This window comes from Patella vulgata, chromosome 7 (genome assembly GCF_932274485.2).
Source record: "Patella vulgata chromosome 7, xgPatVulg1.2, whole genome shotgun sequence".
Classification (NCBI taxonomy): domain Eukaryota; kingdom Metazoa; phylum Mollusca; class Gastropoda; family Patellidae; genus Patella; species Patella vulgata.
The window spans coordinates 18,832,312-18,844,887 of NC_065885.2; the positions used below are offsets into that span (position 1 = coordinate 18,832,312).

General features: G+C 32.1%; 1 protein-coding gene across 3 annotated transcripts in view; it reads right to left on the reverse strand.

Moving 5' to 3' along the window:
* The window catches only part of LOC126828064 (arginine-glutamic acid dipeptide repeats protein), a 77,095-nt gene that overhangs the window by 11,458 nt on the left and 53,061 nt on the right, over nt 1-12,576 (reverse strand). For all 3 annotated transcript variants that reach the window (XM_056102124.1, XM_056102123.1, XM_056102125.1), the window contains 4 exons: nt 8,469-8,595; nt 4,673-4,816; nt 1,731-1,936; nt 875-1,060 (listed from right to left, as the gene is read on the reverse strand). In XM_056102124.1, coding sequence (XP_055958099.1) covers nt 875-1,060; nt 1,731-1,936; nt 4,673-4,816; nt 8,469-8,595 — 663 coding nt within the window. The remainder of the gene's footprint in view (nt 1-874; nt 1,061-1,730; nt 1,937-4,672; nt 4,817-8,468; nt 8,596-12,576) is intronic.

Below are 12,576 nucleotides of genomic sequence, written 5' to 3' on the forward strand. Positions count from 1 at the left end.
CAGAATCGGTATGACTGAATACAGGCTTATATTTTATTACATTATCACATTCATATCAATTCATCAGGGTTGTTCTATTTAAAAACATGCAAGAAGATGGGAATGTTTTTAAAGAAAACTACAACAACCCACACACACACACAACAAAATGTATAAATCGACGAAAAAAACACCTAAAAGAACATTTATCCTAAAAATTCATGTTAAAGATAAAGAAGATGTTTTCAATCAAGATGTCTTTGAACAGACAATTTCGAAAAAACACTCTCGCCTCCTCAGGTAATTCATATTTTTTTTTCTATCTTAATGAAAATGCAAGAACCAGAAATGTGAAATAATCCTATATCACACAGCCTGTTTAAAACATCATCTATTATAATACTGTACAATGTATACACTAGGATTATAAATAGAACTAAAAGCATGTTTTAATATATTCTGTGATAACAAGTAAAATGGTTTTATCATCAGACTCAAACAACTTTACGATCATCTGATGTTGAGTGAGTTTATGGTCTTCAGCATCTTTCACACAGTTTGCCCACATAAAATAGTCATATAATAAAACATATTTTGTCTGGGGTAATCTTGTGTAAATCCTAACATGTAATATAAAGAATGCTGTAAACAACTAAATATAGTGTCAAATCATGTGAAGTCTTTATCTTGGTCAATTTCAGATAACCATAAAATTCTCATTTTTTAAAAACGTGCATAGCCAAAAACTTTTAATATGGAGGCCAGTCTGGTTGCATGAATGATTTAGAAGCATTTTAAGAATGTATGTCATCACCATTAGAGGTGAACAATCATCCACTGATTGAAATCTTTTGAATAAAATTTATAAACCACACAATAAATAGTGAAGACTAACCTTGTCGCTTATATTGCTGTCTTTACTTTCTTTATCTGTACTACTGTTACTACAAGTGCTACCTACACTCGGAGATTTACGATCACTGTTTTTACTTGGGTCAGAATTACCATTAATAATACCGTCAATATTATCGGGACTACTTGTACAGCCTCTTTCTTTTTTCTTTCCTTTATTATTTCCTCCCTAAAATCAGATGAAACAATAGTACAGAATGAGATCAACAAAATATTCTTGATTGCTGTTGTTTGACTTCTTCGGGATAAAATTACAGCTGAAGGGCTACATTAGGCAGACAAGGATCTCATTTATAATTACTTTATTGGTTTCAATAAAATTTAACTAGGAATACACTTGAACTAATTCATAGTAGCATGTTAAGTTAATATCACATTACAGGCATTTTGCTTATTTTATTTTTATAAAACAATATTGTGTTTTGAAAAAAATTCTATACTTTGTCAATTATATTTTCTACTACCAGACCATAATCAACTCTAGATGGCATCGCTAGCCTGCGATCTTAAGTGGATTGTGAGCCGATTTACTGCATAACTTTCCTTCTCGATTAAACAATTAAATGGATAATCGAGACTATGCTGTTTATCGTACTGATTTTTGTAATGATGACCAAGGCTAGGCAGAAATTTCATTCGCTTAGTTCTCGGTTCATAGTGGATCAATTCGAATGACATTTTCAGCAAATTGACTTTACGTTACCTAGTTTTTAATTATTATAGTGAGAACTGCCAACTCCTTATCAAATCTCCCATAATGCATCTTTAAGGTATTATTATTAGTTAAACACTAATATTGTATCATTATTATTTATATATACATAATATTATTAACTTACTGTATTATTATTATTTCGACGTGTTCGCATGTTGTGCTTCCCGTCTTCGTCGTCTTCCTCTTCCTTTACAGGTTTAAAGAGGAAAGTATTAGTTGTATCTTGGGGACTGTCAAGGGGACGGTCCTCGCCATATTTCTTAAAGAACATTCGACAATCTGTACATAGTAGACTTTTATCTTTACCAGCATGATGCCAATCTTTAGATGCTGAAAAATAGAAATTAACAATGCAATTTAATAAGTTTTTCAAAAGTTAAATTTGAGACTTCAGATAAAACATCTGCACTGTAATTTTGTAGACATTTGGAATCTTCTACAAAATACTTGATAAGTAACATATTTTAACATCTATCAAAAAATCTGACTAATGTCTGTTTTGCATGAGATGAATTTAATCTAATTTTATTGTCTGAGCCACGCCACTTGGGAATTGAAAACTAATATGTCTTATATGCACCTAGAGTATAAATTCAATAGAATTCAGAGACTATTAAAACTGGACTTGTGTACAATTATGTTCAACTTTTATTTACAGAATAAAGACAGAGAGAAATGGAGTTTAACGTCTACTTGACACAAACTAGGTCACTTCGGGACTAACATATGGTTTCAATTTTATTTCAATAATTCGTTTGTGCATAGGGGTCTTTAGCAGTGGGAGGAAACCAGAGGTCCCGGCGATCCTTGTCACGTACAACTGGGGGATCGAAACCACGCCTGACTAAATGACAGACCTTATAATACAGCGCGCATGCGCAACCTCCCCTGTTTACAGAATAAATGTGTGATCATAGAAAAAAAAAATCTTTATAGCATTATAATTTATTTACACAAAAATCCCAAGACGTAAACCTTTGAATCATGAATATGCAAGTGCAAGATTTGATAAGTTTAATTGATAGATTGTCAAAATTTATAGTTTTAGAGTATTTGTCAAATAAAAATATGCTCAAGAGTCTTGACAGTGTGTCTGTTAAGAGTATATGTGCACTAAACAATTTCCCTTAGTGGGAATATGAATGCCTACCATAAGACCATTTTATTATTGTCATTTCCTTGATCAAATCAAAGAGAAAAACATTTTCAAAAACACTAGTAGTGAATAAGGCATATTATCTGAGAAAAGTTAGTTGATATATGTCTAATTACAAATTGGTCCAATAAAAACTGAATTTCTTTCCTAACATTCTACAGTAACATTTCCCATTTTAAGCTTTAGAAAAAATTCAGTTACAGTAAAAGAAATTAATTGTCAGAATACAACCTGCCAGTTAAAGAAGACATCCTTTATAAAGGAACATTCATGGTTTTATTTTTATATTAGAATAATGTATAATCTTTCAATTTTTGAAAGTAAGTATATGTAATACCGGTAGAATAAATGATTGTCTAGAAGATCAATCTGTATTTATATGTCTTCTTGACAAGATACCGGGGAAAATATGTATTAGGCCACACAAAATAAATGTCTTGTTTCTCGGGCAACTGACAGCTGAAACTGTAGGGAGGGAGGGCGGTTTCTTTTTTTTTTTTACTCATTGATGGTGCAAAATAAAATTTGGCTATTGCTGAAAATTGTTGGGGCGGGAGGGCAGTCTTTCTTTTTTTTTTTTTTTAAATGAGAAAGTCATTACTTGTTTACGTTTTTGCTTTCCGTTATATTCAACTTTATTGTACATACTTTAAACATAAACCCAAAATCAAGTCTACTAAAACACTGAGACTGAACACTGACTGAAAGGAAAATAATTTTCCATATTTAATTCACATAATTGAAATTGGTTTAAAATAAAATTCCATACGACTATGTAATAGCCCTCCATAAAGACAACAATATTTTTAAAAACTAAGCCTCTTTCACCAGGTGTATCAAAAATAATAATAATGGTAAACAGTATTTAAAACTAAATCTAGTATCGCCGGTTTATTTATAATTATTTACCGAATTCCAACCAATGCATGTCACACCGTGTCATCGGTATTGGAGATTGTAGGAAATACTGTTTCTTGGGATATTCGGTGTGTTTCTCAGGATATTCGGTGTTCTATCCGGTGTTTATATTGAATGACTATTTAAATCTAACTAACAACTGGTCAGTAAAACCATCAAATCGGTAATCCAATTATTATTTTCCGGATTATCGAAACTACTAATGACCCAGATTCTAAGGTATGCATTATGACGGCTATCGTCATCGTATCGTATTCTTAGCTATAATTAATTAACCTGTTCTACGGTTCATTATTTTATCAATAGGATTTTCCAAACAAGGACCGACTGAAGCCGGCAATAATGAGCCGATTACGATCGAATGATTGAAATATTGTCGCCAATGACTTTTAACACGAATCAAATTCTAGTTTATCAGGGGAGGTAATTAATATCACGTGATACAAAATGGAGGTTCTTTCGATATCAATAAAAAAGGCAAATCTGCCAAACTTCGCCATTGTTCGGATAAAAAAGACAGCATGTTCATCTGAATCATTTTTAATACATTTGAATAGATATACATGTATGGCGGATGTAGGTACATGCGGGATATTTTTTTTACGACTTGCTTGTCGATGTGCGGGCGGGCGTTACATATTTATTTTTTTTCATCAAGACTAATAAATAGACTGCACGCGCAACCAATTTTGCGTGCGGGCGGTGCCCGAGAAACAAGTTATTTTATTTGTGTTGCCTTAGAATGACTGAGAATCTTGAAGTTCAGTAATTAATTACATCATAAATTCGTCTTCTGTTTTTATTCCCATAGTTAACATTAGTCTAATTTGAGAGATGGAGAGAAATGGGCTTAAACTCCACTCAACAGAACTGGCATCGGTGAACTAACATACAAAAAGCTTTTCAATATTTCAATATCTAAGTTTGCACATAAAGTTCTTTAATCACAGAAAGAAGACATACTACCAATTTAAATTGAATTATCAACTTACTTGTAGTATTACAGTGACGACAGAAATAATTATTGGTATTACGGTTAATAGGAAAGTTGGTTATATCTCGTCCTCCACCACCACTGCCTTCAATACTATAATCAGAATCATTATCAGAACATTCACTTGCTGAACTCAAATCCGCTGAAATGACAAACACATTAAAATTAATTATATTTTACATATTAGGAAGGTACATGTATGGATATAATACTGATAGATTCATACCAATTAAACATGTACTGTCAAAAAACAAGAGGCGACGTTTCGACCAGGATACTCTCGTCTTTAACATATGCATGATACTGACGAGAATATCCTCGTCGAAATGTCCCTAGGCACTATTAAAGTTCTATCTGCCAAACAATTTTTTTTTAATGATAAGGCAGAAAAATAATCGGAAGAAATGACAGGCATCACAAGATTTGTATCTGTCAATGCATCAGCTTTTGCCCGACATTCATTGACGATTACAGAAAACATCTGCAATTAACCAAAACATTCATACTGGTCAATTCAGTAAAACATGATATAAGGCCAAACTTTGTTTTGAGTGTTTTCATTATTATTGCATAAAAACATTTCAAGATGGAAAACTGGGACTCAAAAGATGTTATCTGTTTCTACTAATAATTTTATTCTCTTTCTGCTGAATATTGGATGCTTAATTATCAGAACATTGAAACAAATCTTGAAATTCTAATTCTTTTACACAAGGCATGCTCCAATTAAGAGGCTTGAAGACATGCTAGAAAACTATTTACTTTCAAATACAATACTGTCTCAAAATGTGTTCAAAATGATGCAAAATGCGACTTTTACAACCAATTCAGATCACGTTTTATAGATCGCAAAACAAGTTAAAAGATTGGATTCTGTATCTAGAGAAGATTCCAATGTATTTCTGCGGACTTGTTTTATTAGCGTATTAGCTTGTAGCATTGATAACACTCTGCATAAACATTGGGTGTTTATCCCTACAGGCAAACCGACAAATACGCACCCGTCATTGCCACCAAAGTGACGAGGAAAATAAACAAAGATGATGCGAAGAGTATAAACAAACATTGCCAGCAATACTAAAGAAGACTGAAAAGGTTAAAATTCATTCCTAACATAGGTTGGTATTAAAACCCAATTGGTCCACCGAGTTAACAAAGAGCTAACGAGAACAATACAAGTATTAAGCATCATGTTTACACGACACAAGAAAGTAAATAAACGTAAAAAAAAAATAGTTTACTTGAAGAGTTCAGTATAAATGGAGTAACTAAAGTGAGTACTTGAAAGAATGTACTATAAAGGCAAAACCTCTTGACATTGCTTACAAACTAATAGAAGTAGCCAATAGGAGTTACTCAAAATGAATGTAGGTCTACTCATCAAAATTAACAAGTCAAAAATTTTCTCTCAACAATCATTACAAAATCTTAAAAAATTTTTTCTAAAGACTCATAAATCCAAATGGAGGTCAGAAGTAGTTGAAGTACTCGATGCCTTAATACTGCTGTAAAGGCTGGATATAGTACTGTTCTTGATGCAGTATTTTTTTTTTTTTTTCTCCTCACACCGTATTAAATCATGCTATATCTACTCATACAAGAAGCCCAAATCTTGCTTGTACATGTATTTCTTGTACATGTAAAAAAATAATAAATTTTAACAACTAAGTATTTCAGCCATAATTAAAAGTTATTTTATATATAATTTTGGCTGTCACGTGTGTGAGAGAACATATGTGTAGGAAAGGCTATCACTGTTAAGATTGGTCTAACCACAAATATGACTTCAACTCACACCACCCCATCACTCTATTGATATGATATTATATTAACAGTGGTGAATCACTGTCCCGTTTAACCTAATATTTATCAATGAGAAGTTCAAGATAACTGACAGTTCTGTAACAATAATATGACTACTATTATCAACACACACTGATTAAACAAGCTGTCAATCATCTGTCAATCATATCTCCTTTTGGCGATAATAACTCTTCATACACCAATCGATCAATAAAATGACGGTTTGGAATGGAATTGAGTATATTCTGCTATGGTTATTTTTATTCACTGTATAGCTGTTTGTGAAATGTGAGAGAGGAAAATTTTCCCTGATAGTTGTGTTCAAAGAAGAAATCTACATAAAAGTGGTTAATTCGTTGTGGAATGCTCTTAAAACCCAATATTCTCGTCCTAATCGACTATCTGAAGCTCATTGTAATGGTACAATTTCAAAGAAATACTAACATCAAGATCTCCGGTGCAGTTCGAGATCAGCTTGATTACTACCAATCATCTTGTGTTTTGATAGTTTTCCACTATTCTTTAATTTTTGGGTTGTAATAGAATTTTGCAGGTGCACTACTTTAAATACTTCTTGATAAATTAAAGTTTAAAAAGGGTATCCAATGGCCTGCTTTATCAGGTCACTCAGTTAAAAATTGGAGGCCAGCACTCTAAAAAGAGTTATGTAACCCCCATAAACAGTTTTAGTGATCATTCAAAATGATTTAATATTTTGAGCTGAAACATTCAGACAATGTAAATAGGCTATTTCTTTGTTTTCAGCTTTGATTTGCATACTCAAATTGTTTATTCAGTAAAAATTAGAACTTCAAATAAGATTTATATTTTTTTTTAAATGTATATGTGCCAATGTGAACATACATCTAAATTTCAACCTAGTATTTTCCCCCCCCCCCCCCCCTGCTGATAAACATTTACAGTGTTACTATATAAAGCACAATCATAATTTATTCTTACAAACTCCTTATTAAATTACTCTCATAGTTTATAAACAATGTATAATTGACCAAATAATTAGATCAAATGAACATCTCACTGTGTAAACATTAGACATATACTATACACAATGACCTCATCTGACCTTCCAACCTCTAAGATTAATGACCTTTAGTTCTATCCAGATTTCATCAATAAGATAGAGTAGGATAGGATTCTGGGTACATGAATCCCAAGTCAGTATGTAATTGAGAAGATGGAGTCTGACAGATTGTCAATAATTGGACTACCATGCAACTTCTAGTTGTCACATGAGTTTAACCATCCTCCTGTGACATGCTGCTACTAATGCTTCCCCCTATGCTGTAATATTAATATCTAAGGACAAAGCAAATTGGTTGATCTGTGTTTTTAACCAATCACAGCTGAAGAGAGAATTTTGCAAGGACAGCATTGGTTCCACCTATTCCTCTTTGACACACAAATGCCAAGGATCCTCTTAACCCGTCCTGAAAACCAGGATTATAGGTCAAGACACAGTCTAACATTTTAATAGCATGAGAACTGGATGTGGCACCAGCAGAACATGAAAGTGAGAAACAACTCTACACCATTTCTAGGCCAGGTATCACAACCAGTTTTCTTACCATATTTATGTTTGCAAGTTAAAATGCTCTCTTTCAAATATGAAACATTTTCGTATGCTATACACATTGAATTAAGCTTGCACTTGACAAGGAGTAAGGTCAACTATATGTACCTATGTAATTTTCAATTATTTTCAGAAAGGTGAAAATACCTGGAAACTATCTTGGTATAAGGTTGAGTGAGGACACTTGATTTTTTGCTTAAGAACGTTAACTTGGAACTTTTCTTATTATTTGAGTGAGCACAATATCTTTTAACTGGGGAAGGGAAATTGTAAACCCTGAGAAATGCAACCATTTTCTGGATTGAAACCACAAGCCCTATGATTGGTAGTGCAACACTAAGCCACCCAATTGTTTTTATTGACCGGTCTGATCTGTATAAATAGATTTCAATATTCTTACCTGGTGTCTGGTTGTTAGATCTTGGAATCTGTCGTTTATGTCCTGGACGTCTATGTCTTCGATGAGGACGATTCGATGCTGCACCAGGCGTTTTCTTCCAAAAATAATAAAATTCAACTAAATCACCCTGAAAATAAACAGATAACAATTGTTAATCTTTGAATAGTGTAGGCATTGAAATCCACCTTCAGATAGGATCATATAATTGGAAAGATCGAGACATTTATAAACTGCCTGAAATACAACATGCGTTTCAATTTGCTATCACTGGTGCAAACAGAATGTTATCAACAACACATCCATAATGCTAATATAATTACGGGTATTATGTCTACTATACAGAATGACAAAAATGTTTTTATAAGCTTTCTGTATTTTTCAATTTTTAATCTGTTTGAAGCATTTAATATTCTCATAGTTCTTTTAATAATCCAGATGCTTTTTACATCCATCTTTTTCTGAATACAAATACTATGTGCATTTATGAATATTGTGTTACTTTTAATGTATATTTAGGAAAGCTATGGTAATGAGCTGAGTGTATCCTTACATTCTTATGATGTACATATTACATAAAAAAATTTCTTACATAATTTTGTAATGATAATAGTTTTATGAGGTTTTAGAAATAGATGTTAATCTCCTACACAACCTCGATGAAATATATTTATTACATAAAGAAATGTAGGCGCCTGTTTTCTTTGTAACTATTTATCTTGGTGGGTATATATCAGATTTATGTGACTTATCATGCTGGTGAAGGGTAATATTATGATGAACTTTAATCCCCAGCTTCTCCTTCAAAAGGCACATTTAACATGGATTAGTTTTCATGTTTATTAAACAAATACTGTATTGTATTACACCAGTGTATAGACTAGTAAGCTTAAAAGATATAAACCACCTTGTTTTAGGTTGAAATAAAGTATTTATTTAGGTTGATCAGATGTGCTATATCTATTAGTAATGGGACAGCTTGACATCTTTTGTAATTTTAGTTTCATTTTTGGCTTACTGTGTTGACAAAGGAACACACAATCGATTATATCTCAACACGGTTTTATCTAGGGGTAACAATTTTGAATGAGGTCATAATGTCATCCCAAGAAACACATCCACACATTAAATTCAATGAAATCGATTATTTTATTTTTAAACCAGATCAATGATGTCTATTCCTTCTAACCTTTAATAAAATTGATCTCGGGCTGTGGTCACATACATTTACCTGAAATTTTTTATGTACACCTTTTAAGTTGTCAAATTTGTGTAAAGCTGTTGTTTTGATACTGGGTTGCTGATCACGTGTCGTTTAGAATGACTTGTCTTAACAATTTCCACAGTCTAAGTAAATTCTAGAGTATAATTTCATAACACTAATGACTTTTTGACTATTATGAGAACTTATTGAACATACATCTAATATGATAATTAACAATTTTATTGTCATATCAATATATTGCCTATATATTGGTTTTCTACCCCTGTAATACATGCTTCAGAAAACTTAGTTTTACCCTAATTTATACTCTATAAGAAAAGCTCAAGTTAAGCACATACATGTACATTCACTAATGAAGTTAATAACTGGTTGGTTATAAATCATTAATCAAACTTAATAACTGGTTGGTGATTTATCAATAAATCATTAATCCAACAATTAGTTTAATGTTGTATAGTAATTATAAACAGGTCATTTGACAATCAAATATTTATAATATTAACTTTTCTTGCCTGTTGCTTATATCTTAAACTTTGATCTACATGTAGATACTGGACACCACTTGATAAATGGTCATAACATATACAAAGGAAATTGTCATGGCTATAGGGTTTAAGATTTGAAAAAGCATTAACCCTTTTGAGAACTTTGCTGGTCAGTAATAAATTAATTTTTGATTTACATAAGTTGTATCAAGGATGTACAAATTAGACTAAATGGGGAAAGTATACTAATCCATTACTGATAAGACGTGGTTTTAGATACATGTGAAAAATACCTTACTTTTTGCTGGCCAGAGCTCTCGATTTCCAATAATGAGATAAGATCAAATATGGTTATTTTGAGTGATATAAAATATAACAAAATTGTTAAGTTAAGTGAACTTTTTATACAAAAGCAAAGTATTGGTTCGTTTTCTTAATGCGCCTCAAACATGAAATTCATTATTATATTTACAGCTAATTAGAGTACTACTCGCATCACTAGCCACAGTTTTTTTTTTTTTCACAATTACTTTTAGATATTCTAAGATAGATTGCCAGGAAATAAAACATACGCCCACAGCAGCTAAATCGTCCAAGCTGGCGGCAAGGGTTGTCACATATTTATTCTTTTGTAGGTAATGGGAGCTTTTACAAGACAATTTCATACAGATCGAATGATAACTTTTGTCGTTTGAACGTTCATAAGGGATTCAACAAAGTGAAACAAGGGCCATAACTCTAGAAATATTCAATGGAAATTGCTGATATTCAATAGGCTTTGTTGATTTAGTAATCTAAATAATGCATAAAAATTTCATACAGATCGGATAACTTTTGTCAATAGAGTGTTCACAAGGTTCTACACAGTGAAACAAGACCATAACTCTAGAAGCAATGGAAATTGTTGAAATTAAATAGACTTCTTCATCTCAATAATGTAAACAACATATATAAATTTAAAAATCATCAGATAATAAATGTAGTCTATAGAGTGTTCACAAGAAATTTTGGAAGATGGACCGAGGCAATATATGACCACATTTCCATGTCGGCGTATAAAAACTGTTTTTTGAATTTGCACAATAGAGATTTTTTTGACATATGCACATTATTATCAGAAAATCCTTATCTTAATGATTTATATAGCATTTGAGACCAAACAAAAGATGTTCATTAGGCAGACTTAGCTCTTACGTCACGCATCTTTAAGTTACTCTATACAAAATTAACAGCCCCAATAGAGTTTTAACACAAAACATTGAGCTGTTCAGTGATTACTCAACTCACTTAAAGGGGGCATTATGTAAGATTAGACAAATGATTAGGGAATATTATAGAAATTTCAGTCAAATTACTTCACTTTGATCCGAGTTATCACTGTTAAAAGAACAGTGAAGCCTCAATTGTCATTGCTACTGTTGTTACGATAACAAACCACATCAACCGCAAATCTGTTGAAAAGGTAAATGGGGATAGCATGGAATTTGGGTACTACACCAACCATGAAAGAGTGTACCACATAGCTTCAGATTGATGTACCAAATCTGAATAAAGGTTTCCAAATTTGCAACAAAATATATCTCAGACTGCTCCTTTAAGTTGTGCTGGGCTATTAAATTGATTATTACTATAACTTAATCAATACCATAAACAACACTCTCTCTACATTTAACACAAAATCATTCGGTTAAAGACGGAAATCCTTAATAAATCTATCAGACGGACAACAAAGAGCAACAAGACATTATTAATAAATAGTTAGAATTGGAAAGTCGAACAATGGATAACAAGTTAATGAATCAATATAAAAAAGAAAGCATTGAACACAATAATCAGGTTATTACAAGAATATGAGACGAACATACAGTTTTTTTTTTTTACTGTGGCCGTGTGTGCTATGAAAGGGATGAGTACAACATAACATGAAACATAAAATTTTAGCTTGGTGAATCCCCCACCTTAACACCCATCTATTCTAGGCATATTATGGACTATAGGTAGTCCACATGTGTATTAGTAAAACTTACATTCATTTCACTTTTGATTTTAAGTATCATACCATGCATGGTTGGGAATTTATCTTTTGTGTATCAGTGGGATTTACATTCTGATTTCGTTGAAATTATGGCATTGGTTATTTTTGTAACCATGACAGAATGCATGATTCCCCTTCAGCTCCCCTGTTTGAATGGAAAATCGTCTCTTTTCATTGCTTTAATTTGTCAGGTTAGGACAACAAATAATTCATCTGATAGAATGTAAATCCTAATTGGAAATTCTACTGAAGATCTGATTTCTGCTCCCTCTGTGATCCAGTCTATGAAGTAAAACTTAACTCGATAAAAATTAGTGCACTATCACGAGACCACTACTATTTCCAATGACAGCAGGTCAGTCCAGG